Genomic DNA, 25,360 nt, shown 5'->3' with positions numbered 1-25,360 from the left:
GTTTATTCAATGTCCTGAGAATTGAATAACGCCGCCTATTGTGGTAGAAATATGCATTAATAATGCTGATGTTTTCAATATTGCATCGCATAACATTTCCTGATTCAAAATGTACCCGACTAGGTCCGTCTTCGTATCCGGGTCGTTTTTTGGAAAAATCGCGGTATTTAGAAAAAAATTCATGCGTTGAATATGAGTTGGGTCTAAGTTTGTATACGATTTTTTAAGGATTATCTGGTATTTAAGACATATTTTCATTAGTTTAGTACTTTTGTTAATAATTTGAAAATATGCATGCTATTTAAGGATACTCCACCGCCGACAGAGCAAAAATGATACACATCATTTGGACAATAATTTGTGTTTAATCGTGTTTATATATGTCTAAATCACACACAAAAAAATCATACAATATAATTTGTTTTGCTTTGGTGCATACGCAATCAGTACTTCATTTCATATAGGATAGAGTACCACGGATTTTTTTCGGGATGCAATTAATTATTTTTCAATATTTTTGTCTTGAAGTAAAATGAGAAACTCAAACTTTTCAACGATGGTAATGGTGTAAAGTAATAACTTTTGTAACTGAAGAAGAATACTAATTCGTCTGTTCCTGTTTTTGAAAGAGAAAAATACTTTTTCTCAGCGGTGAAGCATTTTTTAAAGAACATGCGCAATGAAAAAGTTGAAAGACAATCGGAATCAAGAGACGTTGGAGAGTCGCCGTGCGCGTAGATGTACAGATTTGGGGTTGTAGTAATCAGCTTCTATATGGAATGCACAGTAATGGGATAAATATATAAGAAGATGTTTACATTTATTATTTATAATAAACATTCCTCTTTATTCCTCCAAATAGAAGAGTTCCATAGAATGAACAAAATTTAACATGACAAAGAAGAAAACAAATAAAAGTGGAAAACCAACGTATATATATTTCTTCAAGAAAAACACCTTCATGACAAATGCAAAATACCTTTGTCATGAGGGTTTTTTTTCTTGAAGAAATATATGATATATGTACAAAGAACATTTTTTGAACTTTATATATATATATATATATATAAATAAAAAAGAATAATGTCCATGTGATGGTTTCCATATACATAAAAAAAAAACACAACTATAAAACAGTTTTTTCTCCCTAGCGCTTTCTCGGCTCATGCCGGTCTTCAGGGGTTTTTATATATATATATAAGTAAAAAAGAACCATGTCCATGTGATGGTTTCCATATACATAAAAAGAAAACACAACTATGAAACAGTTTTTTCCTCCCTAGCGCTTTCTCGGCTCATGCCGGTCTTCAGGGGTTTGAATTCTTTTATTTGTAAAACATGACATCATAGTACAATGACGTCATAGTAAGATTACGTCATAACATGGTACATTAAGATATTGTGAATGGTTCTGGAAGAAACTAACAAAAACATGAGGACAAAATAAAAACTAATATGAAGTTCCTTTGTCCCGTTCTGGATTTAGCACAGAAAATAAAAGAATTCAAACCCCCGAAAACTGTTTTATAGTTTTGTTTTCTTTTTATGTATATATATATACATGTATAAGCAATTTTACATTTTTTTTACATTTACAAAAAGTGAAGTGGATATATATATATACTTGTACACGTAGCAATAAAACGATGAACCAAATATCAATTTTAAGTGATACAATATTATGCGAGCCTTACAGTTTAGACACAAACTTTGAAAAAAAGAAATATATGTTAGAGTACTTGAAGAATTAAATAAAAAATTACTAATTGAAATGTTAGAGCTGAGACTTTGTCAGCATTTATTTAAAAGTGTTTAAAATATTTTCATAAGTTTAAAACGATTTCTTTATTTTAAAACAATTTTGCCACAGTTAAAAAAACATCTTTTTCTCTTTAGCGTTAAAAACAACAAGACCACAAAAGGATGGAGTCAATTGCTAATTCATTTGAAAACATACATTGGTATATCAGTCAGCGGGAACGTTGAAAAATGCAAGAGAATAGAAACAACTATCTGTAACATTTAGATAAAGCTACATAATATAAAATACATATATATCAATATACACTAAATCATTTATTTTAAAAATCAGGTTAACCTCGATATATTTTAACACATGGATATAATATCTGTATACAGCACTCGTATACAGTAGACATGTCAAGACATATAGTTTGCTCTAAGTATAGACGAGTTATCTATCTTTATGGGCATTTTATTCAAGTATCTCCCAACTCTTCTACTGGTTTGATGATAATGTCCCCATTTGTATCTCCATATTCAAATTCTTAAATGCCGTTTTGAAGTAGGTGCATGGGTGTCGTCTGAAACGCTAGATTGGCGTGTGATTTTTGCTTTCCGCCTTCTTCTCTCTTTTGTCTGGTCTAGCTCGGGTGTTTGTGTCTCAAGCCCTGCATTTTGTTCTGGGTCTGAATCTATGATAAATAAGACAAGCAAAATCATAAATTCCTCACAGTATCAAAACTGCCATTGGCAAATTTTTGTTACCAAGATGACCTATTCACACAATCACTTTTTGTGCATATCATATTCTGACAGCAAACTAACTTGACAGGACAACAGTAAACATTTCTCTAAATCTGTATCCATTGTTTACCGACATAAGCGTGTTATTTAACAAGTTAACAAGAGCTTTTTGAGAACAGCAAAGCTCGCCTCAGGCAGCCATTTACGTAAGATCTTATCATTCAAGAAGTTTACCTATATTGGGCCTATTGAAATTCTCCAAATCCTGTGTTTTACCCCTAAAATGAATACCCATACCCATAATATATATGGTCCTAAGAGCCTATGTAAACCAAGGCAGAAACCAATGTCAGTCCTAAAGTAAAATACAAATTGACGACTAATCCATCTTTTTTTCATCCTTAAAATATTTGTCCATACCAAAGACAAGACTTAAAAGCCTATATTTATTTAATTAATGTAGAAAACAATATCAGTTGTTATGTATATCATTTTTTCTACACTTACACCAAAACTTTGACCAGGTCATTTTGACCCATTGCGCCTCTTGAAATTCTCAAAATCAAGCATTTCCTTCCATAAAATGATAGCTCACACCCATCACAACACTTATAATCCTAACTTCATTAAGAAATCAATGTCAGTTGCTACAGATAACAGTTTTTCAATACTTACACCAAAACTTATCCATGTATTTTTGGCCTTTGGGCCTCTTGAAATCCTCAAAATCAAGCATTTGCTTCCATAAAATGATAGATCATACCCATCACAACACTTATAATACTAACTTCATCAAGAAATCAATGTCAGTTGCTACAGATAACAGTTTTTCAATATTTACACCAAAACTTATCCAGGTATCTTTGGCCTTTGGGCCTCTTGAAATCCTCAAAATCAAGCATTTGCTTCCATAAACACTTACAATCCTAAATTAATGAAGAAATCACAGTTGCTACAGATAACAATTTTCAACACTTACATCAAAACCTTCACCTGAGACGCCAACTCCAGAGTGATTCCATAAGCCCCCCTCTCTTCGAGTGGCGAGCTAAAAAGCTGCATATTCTTTCAATACTGTTGTGGAATTCTGGCAAACCAGATACAATCTGACTCCTTATATGACACTAGACTTATAAAGTTAACACTTAAACCAGAGGAAGATAAACTTAGCTCACTCTGATGTTATACAATATCTGTAAAATATTACCTTCTTCCAATATGGTTTCCGCTGCGCCCAGTTTCAGCAGGTTGCCTCTCTTTTCAATACTAATATCAACCTTTTTCAGTTGCTCCGAGACAGAGATGATACCATCTTTTTCCACACTGTATTCCAGAGAAGCAGATTCCAAACTGGAGCCTTGCCACGCCTGACGCCTCTGCGCTCCACTGTCCAGTACATTGTCTTGTAGATTTTTCAGATCTTCTATAATCTCAACACTTTCCTGAGGAACTAGTTCTGGTCTACCGAACACATCCATATCTAAAGAACTAGACTGGCGTGTTAATTGAGGGGTTTGCGCTTTGTTTTCTGTATCTACTTCCATGTCCTCATCAACTTGATGATCGTGGATCAAATCGACCATGCATGTGGATTTTGTTGATGATGGAACAGATGCATTTTCATTGTCATCATCTTCGTCTACGCCTTCCTCCATATTGAGGATGTTCATATCTGAATCATCCTCAGTCGTTTCTTCTTCTGGTAGAGGCAGGTTTTCTTCTGGATTGTTTTGATTATTCTTGAAGAAAGATCCATCCAGAATAGTGGTAAAGTCTACGGCAGCTTGCTTTTCATCAAACAAATTCGCAGAAATTCTTTCCTTGACTACCAAATACTTCTCGTCACCATCGTCATCATCAGATGAAGATGACTCAGGCAAACCTATATCTGAGTCGTCTGAATCGTCAACTCCTTGTGTAACTGGAGTAATAGTTGTTCTTCCCGAGTTTATCAAGGCATATAACTCATTTTGTGTTAACCGTGGCTTTGTTGTTGCTTTTATGCTCCTCCTTCTCTTAATATCTTTTTGGTAGAAGCCATCTTCAAATTTCTGCAAGATACCATAATTCCATATTGTGAAACATTAAAAAGTTTAAGGATATTTTCTGTTGAGAAGTTAAAATTTTCTTTAGAAATTAAATTACTTAATCTCCATTAAGATGTAATATTATAGGTGATAATTTCAAACTTAAATTCTTAATGTCTTCGATCCGTGAACCTTTAACAGCAAACAAGTACTTGATAGAGCTGAAATGTTGTTGCACTGGTGATTGAATTGAAAAGTTGAAACCAAGGGATCTCGGAGGGATCTTGGCGCTCACCAAGAATGATCTATGTCCGACAATGGAAAGAGGGATTTGTTCTCTGCATTCTAAACTTTAACTAAAAACTGCATATGAAAAAGTTGATATATCCATTTAGTACTTTCTGGAAAAAACGGTAACAAAATCAATTATCAAAATCCATGATGGCGGCATGTCGATCGGTCCCAAAATACAATATGCACAACTATGGCCCTAGGGAAATCTATTATGGAATTTGCGACATATTCTAAGAGTCCTTTCTGAGAAATAGGGGTAACACGAATTGTTAAAGGAAGGATGGGCAGACAAGAGACCACAACGAAAGGCGATTTGAACTATCCACCATCTGATGATAGTCTCCACTCCTGTACATACTTCCGAGGACTCTCCACTCCATTACAAACCTGGATTATGTTGAGAATTTTGTTGAGGTCTCTCAACCCCTAGATTTTGTTGAGAGGTTTGTGGAGGTCTCTCCACTCCTGTACATAGCTGAATTTTGTTGAGAAGTTTGTGGAGGTCTCTCCACTCCTGTACCTACCTGGATTTTGTTGAGAAGTTTGTGGAGGTCTCTCCACTCCTGTACATAACTGGATTTTGTTGAGAAGTATGTGGAGGTCTCTCCACTCCTGTACCTACCTGGATTTTGTTGAGAAGTTTGTAGAGGTCTCTCCACTCCTGTACCTACCTGGATTTTGTTGAGAAGTTTGTAGAGGTCTCTCCACTCCTGTAAAGTGGCATGGATCTTGATGATTAAGTCTTTCACTTCTGGATAATCCTTATGGTTGACTGGGAGCCCTCCCCAGGTAATGAAGTCCACGACCTCGTCACATCTTGTTTTTGCTCTTAACATAATGTTTATTGCATCCACTAGAAAAAATATTAGAACAGGTTTACAATTTTTAAATAAACACTAAATAATAAAGGGATAAAGCACAGACCTTGACATTGTCGTACTACATTATTGTATTTTGAAAATCGTTTTCTTAATCTATGCAAAATTAAGTGGTTACATAAGGTTAAATGTTCTGATAATACTCGTTCGCATCAACTGTGACAATATTCATCATTTAATAGTGATCAAAACCCAAATGAATATGTTTAGCCTGACAAGATATTTGCTTTATTAACTGTTCACATATGTGAGGTTAATTCCTACATTGGATAATCGATTTTTCAATTAAGCAAAAAGAAATGGTATTTACATCGATGGTTGCGATGGTATAACCAGACTCCTTTCTGATACTGGACTTTAGCCATCTTGAAGGTGACCAAAGTGAGTAGTAAGTGTGGGGGGCTCATCAACTGCCGTCTTAACATCATAGCATCATTTACGTCCTTTTCTGCCTTTTCAAAATTGCCCAAGGCAGCATATGTTTCCCCTCTATTCTGAAGTATCTGTGCTTCCCCATCCTGCTTGTGAAGATTCATCCGGAAGTTGAGGCTCCTGCCATTTGTGAAATGCTTAACAGCTTCATTGTACTTTGCTTTTGCCTCTTCTTCTTTTCCTTCTTTTCTGAAGGCTTCCCCTTCTTTGAATAGACACATAGCCACATTTTGGATATACATGGGAACTTCAATATTATACCAATTCTTGGAGGTTTTGGTAACAATTCTCAAGGCACGGTAATGTAATAGGCGAGCCTTTTCTATGTATGACTCGCTTTGTCGGAAGTAAGAGCAACCTAAGGCATTGAAGGTTTTAGCCAGATATACTTGGTAGTTTCTCTTCACTCCTCGAATCCTGAACATGTTGGCTGCATGTTTAAGATTTTCAACGGATGCTTCACATTGATATTCTCGGAGACATAATCTTCCTTTTGTATAGAAAAAACTACCAATCACAGCAGCCAAAGGAAGTTCTTGTGCTCTAACTTCGTTGAGTGAGATTTCAATTTGTTCAAGTATTGCGCTTGCTTCTTGGTTTCTATCCATATCCATCACCATCGTAGCCTGGTATATCTGCCACATAATATGTTCCAGTTGGTTTTCCTTCTTATCCTTGGTCTTTGCAAGGAAGTTGTTCACAAGGCTCCATCTTGTTTCATCATACAAAAGTTCATCTGCTATCTCCGAAATTCTTCTACTCTCCATAATAGTCTGCAGGTTATCGGTTGTTTCTAAAGCATCTGGTCCTGCAAGAATCTCATAGAAATGTAACACATGGGCACGGTCAATGCTTAGTATCCTTTGACCTTTTATACAGTGTTTTTCCATCTCCTCTGCAACTATGCAAATGACTTTGCGAAAGTGCTTCACAAAATTGTACTTTGCTATTTTCATATCCTGCAAGAATATTCCAGATTGTGCTTTACTCTTTAAGAGATGAAAGACAAGAGGATGAAGAGAGTATCTGGTTTGAACTCTACATCGGTCAATTAAAGCATATTCGTCAGTTATCTCCAGGAAATGGCGTGACTTCAGGTTGAACAGTTTGAGTGATGTTTGCTTGGCGAGTTCACTCCTCTCACCAAGTACAGCTGCAGCTGCTTCAAGGTCAAAAGAAGAGGTATTAAACACCGACAATCGAACCAAATACCGTTTTTCTTTTTCACCCAGTGAATCAAAAGTCTTTTCAAGGCAGTTGGTTACAGCCAAAGTGCCTTCAATAGATCCAACTTTTGACTTGGTTTTTAAGTCTTCAATGATTGTGTAGGGGTTAAGAAGGCCATAGCGAATAGAGCTACACAATGTAGTGATGGCCAAAGGGCTATACCCACACAGCTTCACAATCTTCTCAATCTTTGAGCTATCAACATGTTTCTGAAGTGTATCAAAACAACAAGAATTACTCATACTGATATCACATTTATGTACAAAATGTATTTTTGACTTCAAAGAAATTAAATGGACAAGTTTTGATATAAAGATCTTCTGAGCAAAAATTAAATTGGATAGAATTGGTTTCCCGTTGTTTGTAAAAGAAGGTAGATCTTTAATCTGAAGAATTTTAGCTCACTTAACAATGGAGCCTCCCCTTTCCCTCGCAAAAGAAATGGAGCCCATACAGGAAAATAGCAAAAATGCCTTTTATATTTCTACCATAAGGCACTCATTGGATGTCAAAACCTTGTTGGTTATTTCCTCTTTCTTGATCTGAATTGAAATACAGAAAGTTGAAATAGCCACTGACTGCAACCTCTTGCTGCTTCCATCACAATGGCTCACAGGGGTTAATCAATATTAATAAATGATAAATCAGTTTTTCCAAAGAGACATTTCTAACACGCTTAAATCCAATGAGTACTACTAGAAATTGGCAATGTCGTGTAAATTGACTCCATATAAACAAAAGTTATTTTTTCCAGAAAAGTGGATTTTTTTGACAATTGTAACTTTAATTAAACCGGAGACTCATCATTGATTCAATACCCATAACAAGAGGCCCAGAGGGCCTGTATCGCTCACCTGGTTTGTTATGCCAAGTAATGATCTGAATATAGGCTCATTGTTTCTTTTCTGAAGGAATTCTAATATTAACCTCTAAATCCCCTATTGGGCCCCAACCCTCCTGCCCCCAGGGGGTCAGAGCCAAAATTTATACAAGTTCTGTTCCCCTTCCCCCAAGGGTGTTTATGGCCAAATTTGGTCACAATCCAAGCAAAACACTAGGACAAGTAGCGATTTAAAGGATTTACCTCTATTTCCCCTATTTGGCCCCGCCCCTCCTGCCCCGGTTGGTCAGAGCCAAAATTTATACAAGTTCTGTTCCCCTTCCCCAAAGGATGTTTGTGGCCAAATTTGGTAACAATTCATGTAGAACTCTATGACTAGTAGCGATTCAAAGGAATTAACTCTATTTCCACTATTGGGCCCCGCCCTTCCTGCCCCCGGGGGACCAGAGCCAAAATTTATACAAGTTCTGTTCCTCTTCCCAAAAGGACGTTTGTGGTTTAAATTTGGTTACATTCCATTCAGAACTCTATGACTAGTAGCGATTTAAAGGATTTACCTCTATTTCCACTATTGGGCCCCGCCCCTCCTGCCCCCAGGGGTTCAGAGCCAAAATTTACACAAGTTCTGTTCCCCTTCCCCTAAGGATGTTTGTGGCTAATTTTGGCTACAATCCATGCAGAACTCTAGGACAAGTAGCGATTTAAAGGATTTACCTCTATTATCCCTATTGGGCACCGCCCCTCCAGCCCCAGGGGGGCCAAAGCCAAAATTTATACAAGTTCTGTTCCCCTTCCCCCCAATGATGTTTGTGGCCAAATTTGGTTACAATCCATGTAGAACTCTATGACTAGTAGCGATTTAAATGATTTACCTCTATTTCCCTTATTGGGCCCCGCCCCTCCTGCCCTCCGGGGGCCAGAGCCAAAATTTATACAAGTTCTGTTCCCCTTCCCCCAAGGATGTTTGTTTCCAAATTTGGTTACAATCCATGTAGAACTCTATGATAAGTAGCGATTTAAAGGATTAACCTCTATTTCCCCTATTGGGCCCTGCCCCTCCTGCCCCCAGGGGGGCCAGAGCCAAAGTTTATACAAGTTCTGTTCCCCTTCCCTCAAGGATTGTTTGTGGCCAAATTTGGTTACATTCCATTCAAAACTCTATGACAAGTAGCGATTAAAAGAATTTACCCCGCTCCTCCTGCCCCCTGGGGACCAGAGCCAAAATGTATACAAGTTCTGTTCCCCTTCCCCCAAGGATGTTTGTGGCAAATTTGGTTACATTCCATTCAAAACTCTATGAGTAGTAGCGATTTAAAGAATTTACCTCTATTTCCCCTATTGGGCCCCGCCCCTCCTGCCCCCCGGGGGTCAGAGCCAAAATTTATGCAAGTTCTGTTCCCCTTTCTCCAAGGATGTTTGTGGCCAAATTTAGTTACAATCCATGCAGAACTCTATGACTAGTAGCGATTTAAAGGAAATGTTGACGGACAGACGGACGGACGGACGACGGACGACGCGCCATGACATAAGCTCACCAGCCCTTCGGGCCAGGTGAGCTAAAAATCCATAAAGAAACATCTAAGAGTTGGGAAACAAGGAACCCAAATCTTCTCATGGACTATTTAAACAAGAAACCTAATTTGTGTTTGCAAAAATTGGATCCATGTTTGTCTAAATCACTCAATATGTTTTTTAAGTCATAAAAAAACAAACGTTCCTTGATGTGTTGTTTTGAAGTCAGTAACAGACACCTGCTCTGGCCTATCTCACTATATACACCTTACTGACCTTTAAAGGGGTTATAGGGGATCAGTAATTGATTATATACACTAGTTAGCAATTATGTAAGAAGCAAACATTTCCATATGAAATTGAGACAGAATAAAGCAAGATGGAAATGGAATGGACTGTGATGTTATGGAAATGGTTGAAATGGATCAACTTGGGTATATATCCTACATGGCCCTCCCTTTCATGGCAGGAGAATAACATAGTATGTTCCCCATATATTATGCTGTCTTAAAGAATGGCAAGAGGAGGGGAAAGCAGTTCCTTCAGATGATCTGTTTCATTCAACAGACAAACCTAGTTTGTTATATGACAGTTACAAACCCCTTATGACAGTTACAAACCCCATATCAAACCATAAATCATAGAGAGGAAATTAGGAGCTGTCTGTCCTTACACCTAATATTGGGTTTTAGGAGAGGAGAGTTCAAAGACTTATTTGTCCCCATATTAACAGAGCCTTATTAGGGATTATTTTGTTACTGTTAAAAGCTTATAAGGGATAATTTTCTTACTGTAAAAGGCTTATAATAAAGTATCCTTTTGATACTGTTATTTTACCAATGTAAATGACAGGAATCATTAGTTATATATAATTTTACTTGAGAATGCTCTTATTATAGCTGAAAATTTTGGTATTTGTGTTGTGGTCGAAGTTAAAACCTCAATACACTGTATGTTATATAAAATTTAATTCAATTGAACTCACTGTGCCAATAGACTTGATAAAGAGTTCATTTGCTTCTTCTTGGTTCATGCCAGTTAACTCTTTCTCCAGTATAACACCAATGCCACTGTCCTGGCGGGCTGTAAATTTCCTAGCTCCAGCTGTTCCTTTGACAAACTTTGATATCTTTATACGGGATGTCAACAGCATACGCAGCTGGAAAAATCAAAAGCATTAATATATAATGGTCATAAGTGTGATGATAACAACACGTAAAGCTAATATCAGGTCATAGGGTCAAAACGTTATAACACTAGGTCACAGAAAGATGTATTGGTACAGCACATAATCAAATATTACACCATTTAGGTCACAATGTTAAAACACATGCAAACAGTGATGCACATGTTCAACATTGGTCACATAGTTTCAACACAATTTATGGTCAGATCACATGGTTACATATTGTAACAACATAATTATTGTCTAATTACAACAAATCCATAAAGAGTAATGATTGAAACACAGTGATATTAGTTATTCACAAGAAGTTGTTTGATTTTAGCCTTTTTGACATTTCTGACCTTGAATGGCAGTCAAAGTCATTCATTTGAACAAACTTGATAGCCCTTTATCCCAGTATGCCAGATGCCCAATGTGAGTATCATGGGCTTTTCTGTTATTAAGAAGAAGTCGTCTGAGTGAATGATCTGTTGTTATTAAGAAGAAGTCGTCTGAGTGAATAGTTTACGGACCGCACATGGTAGAATGCGCACGATGAGGGATGAATCATGATGACTCTAAAGGTATTCAGTCGGACATAATTATTGATTATGAGAAATATTGACAGTATCTATTTATAGTACAAATAACTTCCATATGAGTGTATCGCTTTAAATTGATCAACTGGAACCACATTTATTCTGATGATATATCATATGTCTCCACATAAATACTTTCACTGATAACTCTGTGTACACCTCATTATCAAGTTATTTAAGCTAAATAGTGTGCATATTTCATTATGGCAAACATATATGTACATATAAGTGGAGATGAAACAAGAGAACAACAACATGTATTACTCTAAAATGTATTCCAAGACACATTCATACTTTACACTCATCACCAAATTCCTGGAGAAATTCACCGAATCTCGACAGAAATCCTTCCTTAAACCTGACCGTCCCTTCTTCATTAATAACATCATCTATATTGTCCAACAGCAGGATTCGTGCTATAAAAATCAAATATAACCCTGAATATAACAATAATATAAAATCCTTCCATAGAGGATATTCATGTATTAAGAAGTAGTTGGTGAATTCTATTCAATATCGTTAGTTTTTCAATATTTCACAATGAGATACTTTTCAAACGTTGTATCATATCTAACGACGTGTCAATCAGAAGTTTCTCAATGTTGTACATCTAATATTAATTGATTGCATCTTACGTTGTTTTATTCTGTCTTCCTCTTCCAGAAAGTTCTGAATTTGTCCCAGAATTTCACTTTCATCTTCAGCAATCCTTCCAGGGCACTCAAGTTTCATAAAGATTTCCCTCAGTAGATCACGCAACTTGGTCACTTCCCTGTGGACACATTTCAGGCAGTCAGAACAAATTAGGATTTGTATTTAGAAGCAATATACTGGACAACCTTCACATTGAACCTAATGCCATTCTTTTCATAATTCTTCAAATTAGTGCCATTCCTTATAATATGAAAATATTGATATAAAAGTTATTCTAAAAAAATGTTAAGATGTTAAAATGGGTTACTTTCCAGATAAGTTTACATGTAGGCTTTGAATTGATCAAGTCCTTGCATATAAAGGTAAATTCAGTAGTTTATAAATAACTGAAGATATATCCTTATTACTAAAGAAATTACATAGTCAATCAGATTATATTGTCCAGCTAAGCCCACCCATACCGAAATAAAGCATGCTTTTATGATGCTTTTAGTGACATATTTTAGTACTTTTTCTAAAAAGTACAAAAAAAGCATGCTCTTTTAGTACTTTTTCCGGACACATCATCAGGGCAGAGTACTTTTTTTGTACTTTTTTTGGACTCTGAAATTTTGCAGAGTACTTTTTTTGTACTTTTTTGGACTCTGAAATTTTGCAGAGTACTTTTTTTGTACTTTTCTGGACTTAAACATTCTGCAGAGTACTTTTTTTGTACTTTTCTGGGACTAAGTCATTTTGCAGAGTACTTTTTTTGTACTTTTCTGGGACTTAGTCATTTTGCAGAGTACTTTTTTTGTACTTTTCTTGGACTTAGAATTATTCACATGGTATGAGAAATGTTCAGAGTAATTTTTTTGGACTTTTTTTGGACTTAGAATTTTTCACAGAGTATGAAAAATGTTGTGTACTTTTTTTGTACTTTTTTGGGACTTAGAATTTTTCATAAGGCATCACCATTTCAGTGTACTTTTATTTTGATTTGTTTTTTTTTTCTACTCCAATTTTTTTGAGGGGGAGTTTTTTTAACAAAATTAAATATTCAATTAAGAATTGTTTACAACTGAACATTAGAAAGAAATATAATTCAACTTCCGGTAATTAAGATGTTTATTTAATAAGTGAATGTTGCAGATGATGTTTTGAATAATTTTACATTCTTAATGTTAAGTTTTTATTTTCATTTCTTTACCATAAATGTTTAAATTATTTCTAATCACTTAAGTGTTCACCTTAAAATATTGTTGAAATGTGTTTATATAAGTGTTCACCTTAAAATATTATTGAAATGTGTTTCCAATTCCCTTTCTCTCTAAATGAGTTAAAATGTAGTAGTATACACTAGGCCCATGTACATATATGTTACATAAAACCAATGCCTATGTGATCAGCATAAGATGCATTAAAATTAGAGTCTTAATTATCAACAGTCACGTGCACACTGACACACGTGCAGCTAACACAAAAGGTAAAATCTGTTTTCATGGAAGGTTCTTAAGTAAACCAACAGAAGCAGAATCACTGATGCAGTAAGAAGTTCTTCCTTTCCCCACAAATCTTAATCAAAGCAAGAAGCCGCAAAGCGTGGCATTATCCGCTGCACCCCACAGTTGGTATACAAACCCAAATACATCAAGGTTAAAGTAACAATTATTCAAGTATAACTTTAAATGTATGCAAGTGTTGTTTGTAACTGAAAAATTAACAGCAGGTAACAAAATGTGTTAATTAGACACATATAATATATACTATTAAACGTAAATTATTGTCCAAATGATCAATATTGTCTATGCTCTGTCTGTGGTGATGCATTTTTAAAACAATAAATATATGATATTATGCTTATCATATATGACCTTATGAACATTAGGCCCTTAAGGTGGTTCGATACAGTTAGGCCTAAAAATTTCCCCTCGTTTAATTTTTTTTCAAATTTGCTCACTGAAAGATTGGTTGATAAACTGTTTATTAAGGCTTTTATTTGAAATTTGACCGTGCGGTTTTGGAAATATTGTACTCTCAATAACCCTACTTTACCGTCTGTTTTTCTCAGAATACAATTTTACACACATATTTTCAAAGCTTGGTAATTGACTGAAATATTACAAACAACCACATTTTATATCTTTGATATGTAAGTTTATATGGCTATCAATGACCTCAATGTCGGTTCCACTCTTAAAAATACATTATGCGAATTATGCGAATGCGTGTAAATGCGGCCTAAATACCTAATTTCAAAAAATTGTGTCGTTTAATTTTCTTTATTTTTTGTCCACATAATTAGACAGTTGTTTGGGTTATGATGAAAGAATATAAAAAAATTGACCGCTGATTTTTTGAGTAATTAGCCTTTTTAAACCCCTACCCCTAAAAAATGACTTTTTTCACAATTATGTTATTAGACCTAAATCGAGCTGTAATATTTTTATAAATAACATCTTATATTTTCAACATTATAAAGTGTAATAGTCTGACAATATAAATTGTTATACCTGTAAATTTTATTTCACGATGCCACTGATTTGATGCTATACAAAGCTAATTAAGAAATGGCACAAATAAGCCATTATTTTGCCTGGATATAATATCTGAAAAATTATTATGGAAAATTCTGTGTAAAGACTCCACTTCAATTACCCTTTAGACAATCCATGATTAGCGGAAAAATATTTTATCAAAATCTATCTTTCCATCGTCAAGATATCTTAGCTTCAATAATCGTTTGATGCAGATATTCAAGCATAAATTTGAATTTGGCGCCAAATTTGTAACGATGAAAGCGTCTACGTGACAAAGATCGAAGTTGATAACTTCAACTTGATCACAACAATGTCGTTAAAATCAATGTCATCATACACATCTGTATGTCTTTGTATGTTTTTTGAAGAGATATATCTGCATATCTAATGCATGTATATATATGTTTATTATCCGAAGTAAACTAAAACAGATTTTTGGATCCTCAATATAACCTGTACAACAAGTGTATGCCTAAGAAAAAAAATCTCTTATTCTGAATCCTCGACCTACGTTCAGCTGATTACTGTAGACAGGAAAATAATTAGTCTATGCCTACATGTACATGTTTAGTTTCTATATCACAGATATAATACTGTTGTTGACACTAGCTTACATGTGCTTTTTCGTAAGATAGTATTTGATCAACTGAATCAGAGTACTTCCATGCATTTTCTCAAAACGGGAAATACATGCATTATCTAATTACAGAAGTTAGGCCTATGTCTTATCATACATGTGTACAGTAAATAAGGTCTTGTTTCCCGAACGTGTTAGTGCTTATTGGGGATTATATTAGCTAAACATGATACATGTAGACATCTACATACGCAATATTCATGAAATATACTGGCTTGTACAAATTGAACGAAAAGCAGGGGTGGGGCGATTGAGAGATGAAAATATTTCTGTATGTAGTTTTATACTAGAGGATAACTCGGCAAAATTGGAATATCTTGATTTAATCATGCATCTCCCTTAAAACACATGTAGGGTATTAAGTGTTAAATATTCATAGTTTAACGGAGTTGAACAGAAAATGTTTTAATCACTTGATTGTTATGAAATCTCATTTTATTCAGTACAGTACAAGATCGAGTCCGTTTGTATGAGTTATGTAATTTGCTTCTCAAAAGATACATGTAGCTTCATGTTATATTAGCCTAGCCAAATTCAAAGATCTGACAACATTATTTTTTCTAGTTTGTCGAAACTAGGTCCTACACCTACCGTACAAACTTTGATTTTCACCCGGTATCAAGCTTTCGGCAAACCGAACTAAGTACAATATCGACAAATACGCCGTTTATCGACTATACTATCCTGATTTTAACGTTAAAAGGTAAGATATCGTTAGACGGATAACATATAGATCGCTATTCTTCATAATCTTAGTCACAAAAGAGTTTTCATGTGCAGTTCCGAATGCACTCATTGACCCGAGGAGTTCCGAACGAATGGCGCATTCGATCACTGTACAGAACGTCCTTAATTAAAGCATATTATAGAAATATTTAATTAATCATATATTTTACAAGCAGCAATTCAATATTACCAATACCTTAGCTCAATGATGACAATCTCCCATCGACGTTTCATGAGCCTACAGATGTGGCTTGCAAGAGTTGTCTTTCCTAATCCACCCATTCCACAGATGCAAACACCTGTAAATTAACATCTCCACATAAATGGCTGGATTTAAGTCCCAAAAGAACAAAATAACTTTACACTGATATGTTTATGTTCAGAGATATCAATGTTAGAGGGTGGCTGTCATTTCAGCGATAACTCACAAGTTCTCATAAGGGGGTTGAAAGATACATCGATTACATGGCTTTTATTGAATGTCAACTTTTTGAGTAATTTTTACTCTGCTTTCCAGCTCTCTAGTGCTTCAGGAAATTAAAATCAATTTTCATCTTTTACTATCTATATGGTTACACACACCATGAAACATTGATATTAAAGGGTTTGTGACACAAAAAGTGATAAGTTGTCTATAGATTGGGCCCCCTTTAAGTTCACCGAAATAGCCCACTCCATGGGGATGGCAAATACACACACTGAGATACCAGGCTATACATAGGGCCATCTGGGCAGCTGACCGATATGCAAAAATGTATTGCGATAAAGAGGCTGTAAGCCAGCACACGTCACTGGTTCACCGACTGGCTCAACGCTGCTGATGAGACAGACACGAATAGAGCTAAACACCTAAACTTACAGTTATCTTATCCTGTGTTTCACATGAAATAATTACAGGCTGTCATTATAAATTCAGTGTGGTGCAATGTGCTGCTTATGGCTGCTATAACAATCACAGAAATAAAATAAGTTAAAATAAAATAAGTTTTTTAAAACAAGTTCTTTCGTTTTCTAAAGAAGAAGGGTATTCAAAATACATGGTTGCATTACATAAGTGTCAAGTTTAAGCTGACAGAAAATCATCATTTGTGTGAATGGGGTTTTATATTGAGGCATTAAATTACTTCAGGGTCAATTTAATTCATATTTGAAAAGGTGATCTATTATCTCTGACCTGATAAAGGTATTTATTGTACATTTATGTTATAATTACTCAGCCCTGTTTGTTAGTCAACATTACACATGGAATGTGAGTGTTTCAAATGTGTGTTTGCTTGTAACAACTGAAGGACAATTTATCATCACCATTGCCTGCTACTTAATTACTCATACTAATGCTACAGTACACATTATTAAATAAATAATTGCATAATATCAGTAATAGTATCTGGCTGTATAGTCGTATAAATACATTATATGGAGAAGAGGATTGATGTAATGTATATAAATATTGCAACAAAAGTAATATTTCTTTAATAATAAATATATCAATAGGTAAAATTAATAACAATATAAACAATTTACAGAGATGTTTTTTTATTGAAAACTAGAGAATTGAGATCATTTATCTCATGACAGCAGAACGTAGATTCCGAGTCCGTAACCATTGGATCACAAAAACCACATCAACACCTGTTGAAAATAAAAAATACCGGTATAACTAAATATGTATCCACAACATAAAATGGAAAAATTGACTTTTGGTAATTGAACCATGTAATTAGCTTTGTCTCACAGTAGTAACCAATGTCATTATTATACATTCCTCTGTTGTTAAGAATACAATCCTCATTTACTGAATTTTTCAATTGTATATTGACATAGTAATAAAGTGTATTACATTGTTGTCATTGATGTTAATTAGAAACAAGAGATTTTATTGAGATACATGTATATTTGGTATGTAAAATTAGTGTAATAATTATATAATTCGTAAGTCACTGATATCAATCATACAAACGCATTTAGGTTAATGCATGTATAAAGTTATAAAAGGAGAAATTAATTGTTCTCAAGGGATGATTTTAATGTAAAAAAATTATTTATGTAAGATATATTTAAGATTATATTCACTAATCTAAAAGATATCTGATGATTACCCATGAAGGCATCCACATCTATATTTAATGCCAATAAGTTAAAATAATAATAGGTGTATTACAAACCATGCTGTGTTTGTCAACCGATCCTCTTGATTACCTTCTTGGTTTTCTTGATCAGCATCTGAAACATCTGGCGATGTTATCCCCTTTCTCCGTAGAAAGAGAATTATCAGTGTTCATCAAAGGGTCAAACTGGTATGGGATAATGTCCGGAACAAATCCCAAAGCAGGGATATCACTGTCATTGTTTTCCACTGCAGATATTTAAAGGGACAATTCAGTGAGGCTAATTCGTTACATAACCACAGAGCAAAATATGACATAGATGTATTGTTCTATATTCTTTATGAAACATATGACAAGAAATAGCCACAAATTCCAAAACATTGTCAAGTATTTTGATTAATACCATTGAAATTCCAAATCGTTGATCGATACGATTAATCAGGTACAACATGTACGCTGTATCCTTACCCGAGTCAAAGTCATGGAGGTAAAACAAATGCAATATATAACCACTGAGGAGTTGATGAAATTATTTTTAGACAAGAACATGCATCTAATAATGTTAACACAACTGTAAGAGCATTTTCAGGAGTTCTGGACAAAAAAAATCTTTATTACACATGCAAGAGTCAAGGTTCGGCATACAAGGCTATGTGTAATGGCGATTAAACATTTCACATGTACATTTGACTACAGTGGGCTTTTCTGGCATATCACAGTAAAACTAACTAATCTAAGTTCCAATAGAACTGGTTTGTCTCCGAAATATCTGCAAGGTTTATTGTACTCTTAGACCGAATTGTCCCTTTAAAAAAACACTAGAAGACTCTGTAGTTTTTATCTATAAATATATAGTATCTACAGCAGACAGCAGAGCATGGTGAAAGGGATGACGCGTTGGTACCACGTGACTGGCTAGCTCATTAAAGTTTTCTCAGCCGCAGCAATTCACCCTTATTGCCCTTAAAGTAGATAAACAGCTTTGCGGAGTGCTGTGAAACGTGTGTCAGCCAACATTGATGGGGTCAAACTATCAGAAAGTCTATAAAAAGGTTTTTGTGTCACAAACCCTTTAACTTCACTGTGTGCCAGCTTAACATGTCCCCTTCCTATGTGAGAGAAAGATTGAATATCATTAGATCAGGTGTTATACCCTACAAAGTACACCTGAGAGAGGAACTTACTTATCACAGTAGTATAAGATTTCTCTGTTTTTTGTAAACTAGCTTACAGACTGTGCAATAATTTTGTGAAATGTTTGCCAAATTTGGTCCTAATAAAAGCAAACCTTAATTAATTTTTCAATTTCTAACTGCCCTGGGTGCTTTTTGGGTGGAATATGGTACATACCTTTGTAAATTCTACTATCCTCCTCCAGTATCCTCCTGATGTCATGAATATACTCCTTCCTTCCTACAAAGTTTCTGGCACTTCGTTCATCTTCAATCTCTGCCCTTCTGTACTCCTCAAGGTCTTCCTTGTACTGCCTCAAAATCCCAGCAACTGGTACTGTTCCAAAGTCGGTATGCAAACAAAGCTGGTCGATCAACACAATCAGAAAATCCAATAAGTCTTCTGGTAACATATTGTTTTCCAATATTGTGAAGTATTCAGTGGCATTTTGAGGAGGGTTTCCTCTGCCAAGGTGGTCTTGTGAATACCTGAGGACACTGGCAAAAACATCAGGACTAGCATCAAACTCTGTAATAAGAGCATGCCTTATAATGTCCCACCTTTGAACTTGAGTTGTCCTTCCAATAGAACCGCCTCCTTCAAACATTGCCATCCTTATTGACTTTTGTTATACATGTACCTAGAGTTGTTAATGAAATAAATTAAAAGTTAATAAATCAACATTCATTTTCTTAAAAACATAATAAGAATTTATAAACATAAAAATAACTATTAAAAGGAAAAAAGTCTTATTCATCAAAAGTTAAGCAAAAATATAGATGTAACAGGACTGAATTGGATTCCATCATCATTCACCTGTAAGGTAAATGCACATGTATGATGTAACTCAATTGGTGCAGCTAATTAGAGGTGCTCTGAATAAGTAATATATGCAGATGTGCTGTTACTGAAAACATTAAGGGTTTTATTCTTAATGATTGTGTAAGGGGATAAAGACTGATAAGACTGAAAAGAGAAGTGTAGCAAGATTGGACTTGCTCAGTCATCAAAGATTATGTATTGGTTATTATAAAGATTATGTATCTTGTATGACTACTAATGTTTGGAGTGCTATGGCTCAAACACATAAATGTATTATTAAAAGGGGCATTTAAAAAGCTTTTGATAGTTTTGATGACTTTTCAAAATGTACCAAAATGCCCCCATTGCATTAGGATAGCTACACGACTTAATGTATAAGGCTTCAGTATCTACCACAATGAAATGAAATTGGAGTAAAACAAATCAAACCTTTGTTCATAAAACATAGGCCCACTCTTCTAGATTCACTTTAGTTGGGTCAATAACACAGACTACTATACAGCTTGAATCACAAGGCCTACGTTAGCCTAGTAGTCTACCACAAATTATCAATATGAGATCATCTACTTTCACTTTCGATTTCGGCCAAATTCAGTTACTGGAACCCTTTATACTTTGTATTTGTTGAATATGCACTCATAAAGTCTAACAGGTGATTCTTGCAAAGTCCAATGAACTGATATGAAGGAAATGCATAATCGGTGTTTACATATTTGTGCATTCGTAGAATATTGTCAGTAGCAGAGTTCTCGGAACGTAGCCCATCCTTGAACGTAGACCATTATCATCCGGAACTCCTCGGGGAATAGATATTACATAGATTCTCGGTATAATACCCGATGAGTTCAGGATGAGATAATTATGATATCCGATAGGCGCATTCGTTACGGATCTCTTTATAGTAAGTTCTGTTCGAGTTACTTCCCTTGACAACGTTTGGTGAGAGTTCAACACGTGTACAGTAAATCTCCTATAAACTTCATGCGCCAAAATGGTAAAATTACAATATTGTTATGATATAGAAAATAATTTAATTTTATATTTGCATATTACATATTTATCTGCCCTTGCCGTTAGGCACACAGTATACTATAGTGATTGTACGGTCATCTGTTTGCGAGCGTAACGTCATAACGTTACTTTTCAGAGAAAACGACGTGAATTTCGCTCATAAAACAACATAAAACAAAATGGATATATAACGCAAGGGAAGTACCTCTGTAATAAGACGAATAGGTTCATTTAAGTTATTTTGTGTTGCATATTGATAAGAAATTATAACTGCAAGTCACTACGTGTATATTAATACATTTTAATATATAATTTATAAAGCTGCTCTATTCAATGTAGACGTTAGCGAACACTCACTTGATTTGAGAAAAAAACACCGTTCTTTGAGACTAGGATCGAGCACTATACACTGGTGTTGGACACTCCTGAATAAGAAGCAAGGCAGTCGACAAATGTAGTCTGGTAGTGTGCACTGTGTATTTTCTCATATAGGAAATTAGAAAACAAATTTCAATATCAGATATTGTATTTCCGATATCGGGAATTCAATTGCCGAAAATTCAATTTCCGATATCGGAAATTCAAGTTATTCCACCATGCAAAAGTGAAAGTCTGCGCATCAGCTACCATGGAGCAGTTATTGCAGCAGAATGAGAAAGAATTTTTGATATCGGGAATTGAATCTCTGATATCGGAAATTCAGTTTCTGTTATCAGGAATTAATAAGATTATACCATATCGGTAATAGAATTCCTGGTGTTGGAAATAGAATATCCCATATCAGAATTAGAATTTTTGATATGGAAAATTGTTTTCTTATTCCTGATATCAAAAATAGAATTTCCGATAACGGAGTTAGGATTTCCGATATCGGAATTAAAATTTCGATATCAGAATTAGAATTCCCGATATCGGAATTAGAATTAGATTTCCGATATAGGAAATTAATTTCCGAGATTGATTTCCGATATCTGAAATTTGATTCTGATATCGGAAATTTAATTCCGATTTTGGAATTAATACAATAAAAAAGTAACTTGGATTGCCATACGGTCATGCCATAGGTAAGTCACCGGAGTGACAAAGGTATTGTAGGTGCCTTGGAGTAGGGCACTACATGGCAGGCGTGCGAGGGGTTGTCCACGGAGTATAACGGGGAGGGTAGTGACATACCTCGAGTAGGACACTATCCTCTCGGCGGTTGTGTTTACTATAGCCTCTTAACATATCAGGTTGCATAAACATTTTGTAAACATTGGTCAACTGCTCGACCAGGTAGTCGAAGGATCACGATCTCTTCTACATCAAGGTGTGTTGGATCACGATCTCTTCTACATCAAGGTGTGTTGGTTGTACAGTGATTTTACAGTATATTAAGGGGTTGTCGGCCCAAAGAGCTCTGAGGGCGAGACTGGAACAAAGTAAAACATAACAGAGAAGACCGTCATTCAACATTAAACAAGCGACTATATGATGGCAGTGTCTCAAGACTAGATTTTAAAGCTCATTTCGAATCTTGTGCAGCACTAGCCAACTGGACGGAGACGGAAATGGGGTTGTATACACAGGGTGTGCTCGGCTACCTCCCTGGCGGACCTCGATAAAAATACAGAGATTTAGTGAATGCACCGCCAAATCAGACCGATCTTTACCGTGCCCAGTTACAGGAGAAACACCAGAAGACAACAGAGTATTTGCCGGAGCTTGAATTGGTCTTCAGACGGCATGCGAACCAGGCATACCAGACTGCTCCATCTGATCTGATATTATAGAAGTCCTTGCAAAGGAGCAATTCAATGATAGAAGGTGATGGTGTTGTGACGTAGGACGGTTAGAGTCGAGTTTGCTGATTCCAGGAATGCAGTCTTCAGGTAAGAACACCTAAATATTTCGTCTGGTCTACGTAATTCAGTTGCTGGTTGTATGTGTTGTAAGAGCTAACTGTTTTCAGCACCATGTACCATATGTCTTCCCATGCATGGTGTATCGGCAAGTAGCTGTCCATAAGAAATTCACATGCCATGAGTCGAGAAGTAGACTGCTTAGCCAGGCATGCGATTTACGTATCAAAGAAATAGAGAGGGAGGAAGGTCAAAGGCATTTCATGGAAAACGCCAGCTGTAACAGGACAACTCTACGATGAACAACTTCTTAAAGATTCAGTTCTTGACATTAAAAATAAAAATAAAAACCGAAACCTGCAGATAAAATGTATGTTTTGTTTTCAACTGAGGGTACTTTTATCAACATATAGTTTTTGAGTTTTGAGATCATGAAAATGAATTGAAGCTAGATGCGTTTTGTTTCTCACAGAGACTGTTCGACAAGATGCAATATCGAATTAATGTAGTGTTCTCGTTGATGCCAATGTTGAATTCGATAAAGTCGATCGAAATATATCCTCAACAGAAAGCTGTAATTCCTGACCATAATAATAAGAAAAACTCTAAATGTAGCAGCGTGTACGTGTATACGATAGAAGTTAAACTTCTTTAAACTACTCCTCCTCTCTAGGAAAACGGTGTGGTTCTAATTCAGTTCAATGTCAATCATCTACAAATTAAAATTGAAAATATGAATTTCGATGCTATTCGGGTGACTAAATAAATATCATGGCGTTACTATTCAGTGCTGTAATCACTCCCGAAAGCAATCAAGAAAATGTAAATAAATCTGAAATATGCCTATGAAATGCTCTCGTTAAAATAAAGGTATTGGCTGCATATCCACTATTTATAAGCAATGCTAATTTCCCAATATATTCAAAGCACTAATCCTAACAGGAGGATTGTCGTGGAAATGTTCTCATAAAGGCCATAATTTGACAATAATAGAATCTGGCCCCCTGCTCCCCTCGCTAAACGAGTCCAGCGTGCTACCGGTCTTAATGAATATGCATGATTGGATATCAATTAACCAGGATATCTTTGTATTGAATCTCATTGTAAAGAAAGCATTCTGTACAAACGACATTTCGATGTTACCAGTTTAAAAAGAGGGAAAACGGAGAGACAGTTCTGAAGAAAAGAACATTAAAACAATAACTAAAATAATCAGATAAAAATAACAGGACAAAACTGGATAATTCACTATAAGTGCTCTTATATTGACGCAATCATGTTCAAAACTATTTTTAGAAATAATAATGCATACCTGATCCCTTCGTCCGAGGTGTGTTATTGATGTTACTGACACCATACAGCTGTTTCCTCCCTCTGAGAACGTATATTAACGTCACGTGAAACATAAACATAAAAAATGATATCAAAAACTGCTATGAACTAATATGTGTTTGTGAACGACAATGGAAGTTATAAAGATCCTTTCCCTATCCCGGTGAACATTTTCGAATAACTATTTATGTATTTAGCTTTTATGTTGCACCTCATTGTTGGTTGGATTCAACCTTTTCTGATAACATTATGAAATCTCAGAATGTGTAAGATTTTAATCTGCTTCTTTCCGAAACATCTTGACCTCTTCCATTATCAATGCAGCCTTGATATTACATGCTGACAGTCAGCTGATGGTCTCTTAATTTTTCGTGGTTCATGAAAATATTAATTCTGACAATGGGAAAATTGCATATTTTCCACAGATGTGCTAAATGACAAATCTTGCTTTATTTCGTTTGCGATATAAGGTTTTACCCTATTTTAGTATAAATCTTAACCATGTCTCATTCAGAATCGCACTGTCTGAATATATGGAATTGTACGTTTTGTTGTTGAAGCCGATTCATATCACGTTTGGTTGCCATTAAATCTCACCAACTGATCGTAACAAAAGTAATTAATGATGCTCATGACAGTAAGAAATTATATTCGTAGCAATACATCATATGGTTTATTTTATACAATATGTGTCCGACATGCACATCTTTTATCTGCCTCGTGTCTTTTATCGCATTCCCTAAGCCTTCACTCACTTGCTGACACGAAATCACGTCACAGGCCTTTCACAACCACCGCGTGTTACCATGGAAACTGTATCTGACATTTTGCTGGGGTCATTTTCTATTCATATTTTGGGACCGTTTAAGAAAGAAGAAATGACAGGGATTAAGGACTTAGTCTGGTACCGTACAATCAATAGTGACCTTTTCGGGAGGAAGAAACATTTGGTGGATTTATAGGATTGTTGGAATGGAATCGTGCCAGTCTAATCGTATTCTACTCCAAACTTAAAACAAATAATGTAATGAATGGCGATCCCGTATGGCTTTATATATCAATTGTTGTTTTAAAG

The 25,360-nt window shown here is 35.3% G+C and overlaps 1 protein-coding gene across 2 annotated transcripts; it reads right to left on the bottom strand.

The window, feature by feature from the left end:
• Window positions 1–819: 819 nt before the first annotated feature.
• On the bottom strand, window positions 820–20,940 carry LOC138336295 (uncharacterized). Of its 2 annotated transcripts, none has more exons than XM_069285739.1 (10): window positions 20,811–20,940; window positions 19,457–19,919; window positions 16,195–16,297; window positions 12,098–12,234; window positions 11,757–11,878; window positions 10,684–10,857; window positions 5,997–7,554; window positions 5,480–5,661; window positions 3,695–4,538; window positions 820–2,435 (listed from the first exon to the last, which is right to left on the bottom strand). In XM_069285739.1, exons 2-10 carry the CDS (start codon window positions 19,890–19,892, stop codon window positions 2,281–2,283), a joined length of 3,711 nt encoding a protein of 1,236 aa, XP_069141840.1. In that variant the 5' UTR covers window positions 19,893–19,919; window positions 20,811–20,940; the 3' UTR covers window positions 820–2,280. The 2 variants fall into 2 exon arrangements, with proteins under 2 accessions (XP_069141840.1, XP_069141832.1); XM_069285731.1 differs by lacking the exon at window positions 20,811–20,940 and adding an exon at window positions 20,531–20,804.
• Between the last annotated feature and the right edge of the window lie 4,420 nt (window positions 20,941–25,360).

Source organism: Argopecten irradians, chromosome 1 (assembly GCF_041381155.1).
Source record: "Argopecten irradians isolate NY chromosome 1, Ai_NY, whole genome shotgun sequence".
In the NCBI taxonomy this organism is placed as follows: domain Eukaryota; kingdom Metazoa; phylum Mollusca; class Bivalvia; order Pectinida; family Pectinidae; genus Argopecten; species Argopecten irradians.
The sequence above is the reverse complement of the archived record's forward strand: the minus strand, read 5'-3'. Positions and strand labels throughout refer to the sequence as shown.

Excerpts from the sequence above, each read along its gene's own strand:
- LOC138336295 (XM_069285739.1), bottom strand. The coding sequence starts at position 19,892 with ATGGCAATGTTTGAAGGAGGCGGTTCTATTGGAAGGACAACTCAAGTT. Across the intron at positions 11,879-12,097 it reads GGAAGACAGAATAAAACAAC|CACGAATCCTGCTGTTGGAC; the intron begins GTAAGATGCAAT and ends TGATTTTTATAG. Across the intron at positions 7,555-10,683 it reads TTATCAAGTCTATTGGCACA|AAACATGTTGATAGCTCAAA; the intron begins GTGAGTTCAATT and ends GATACACTTCAG.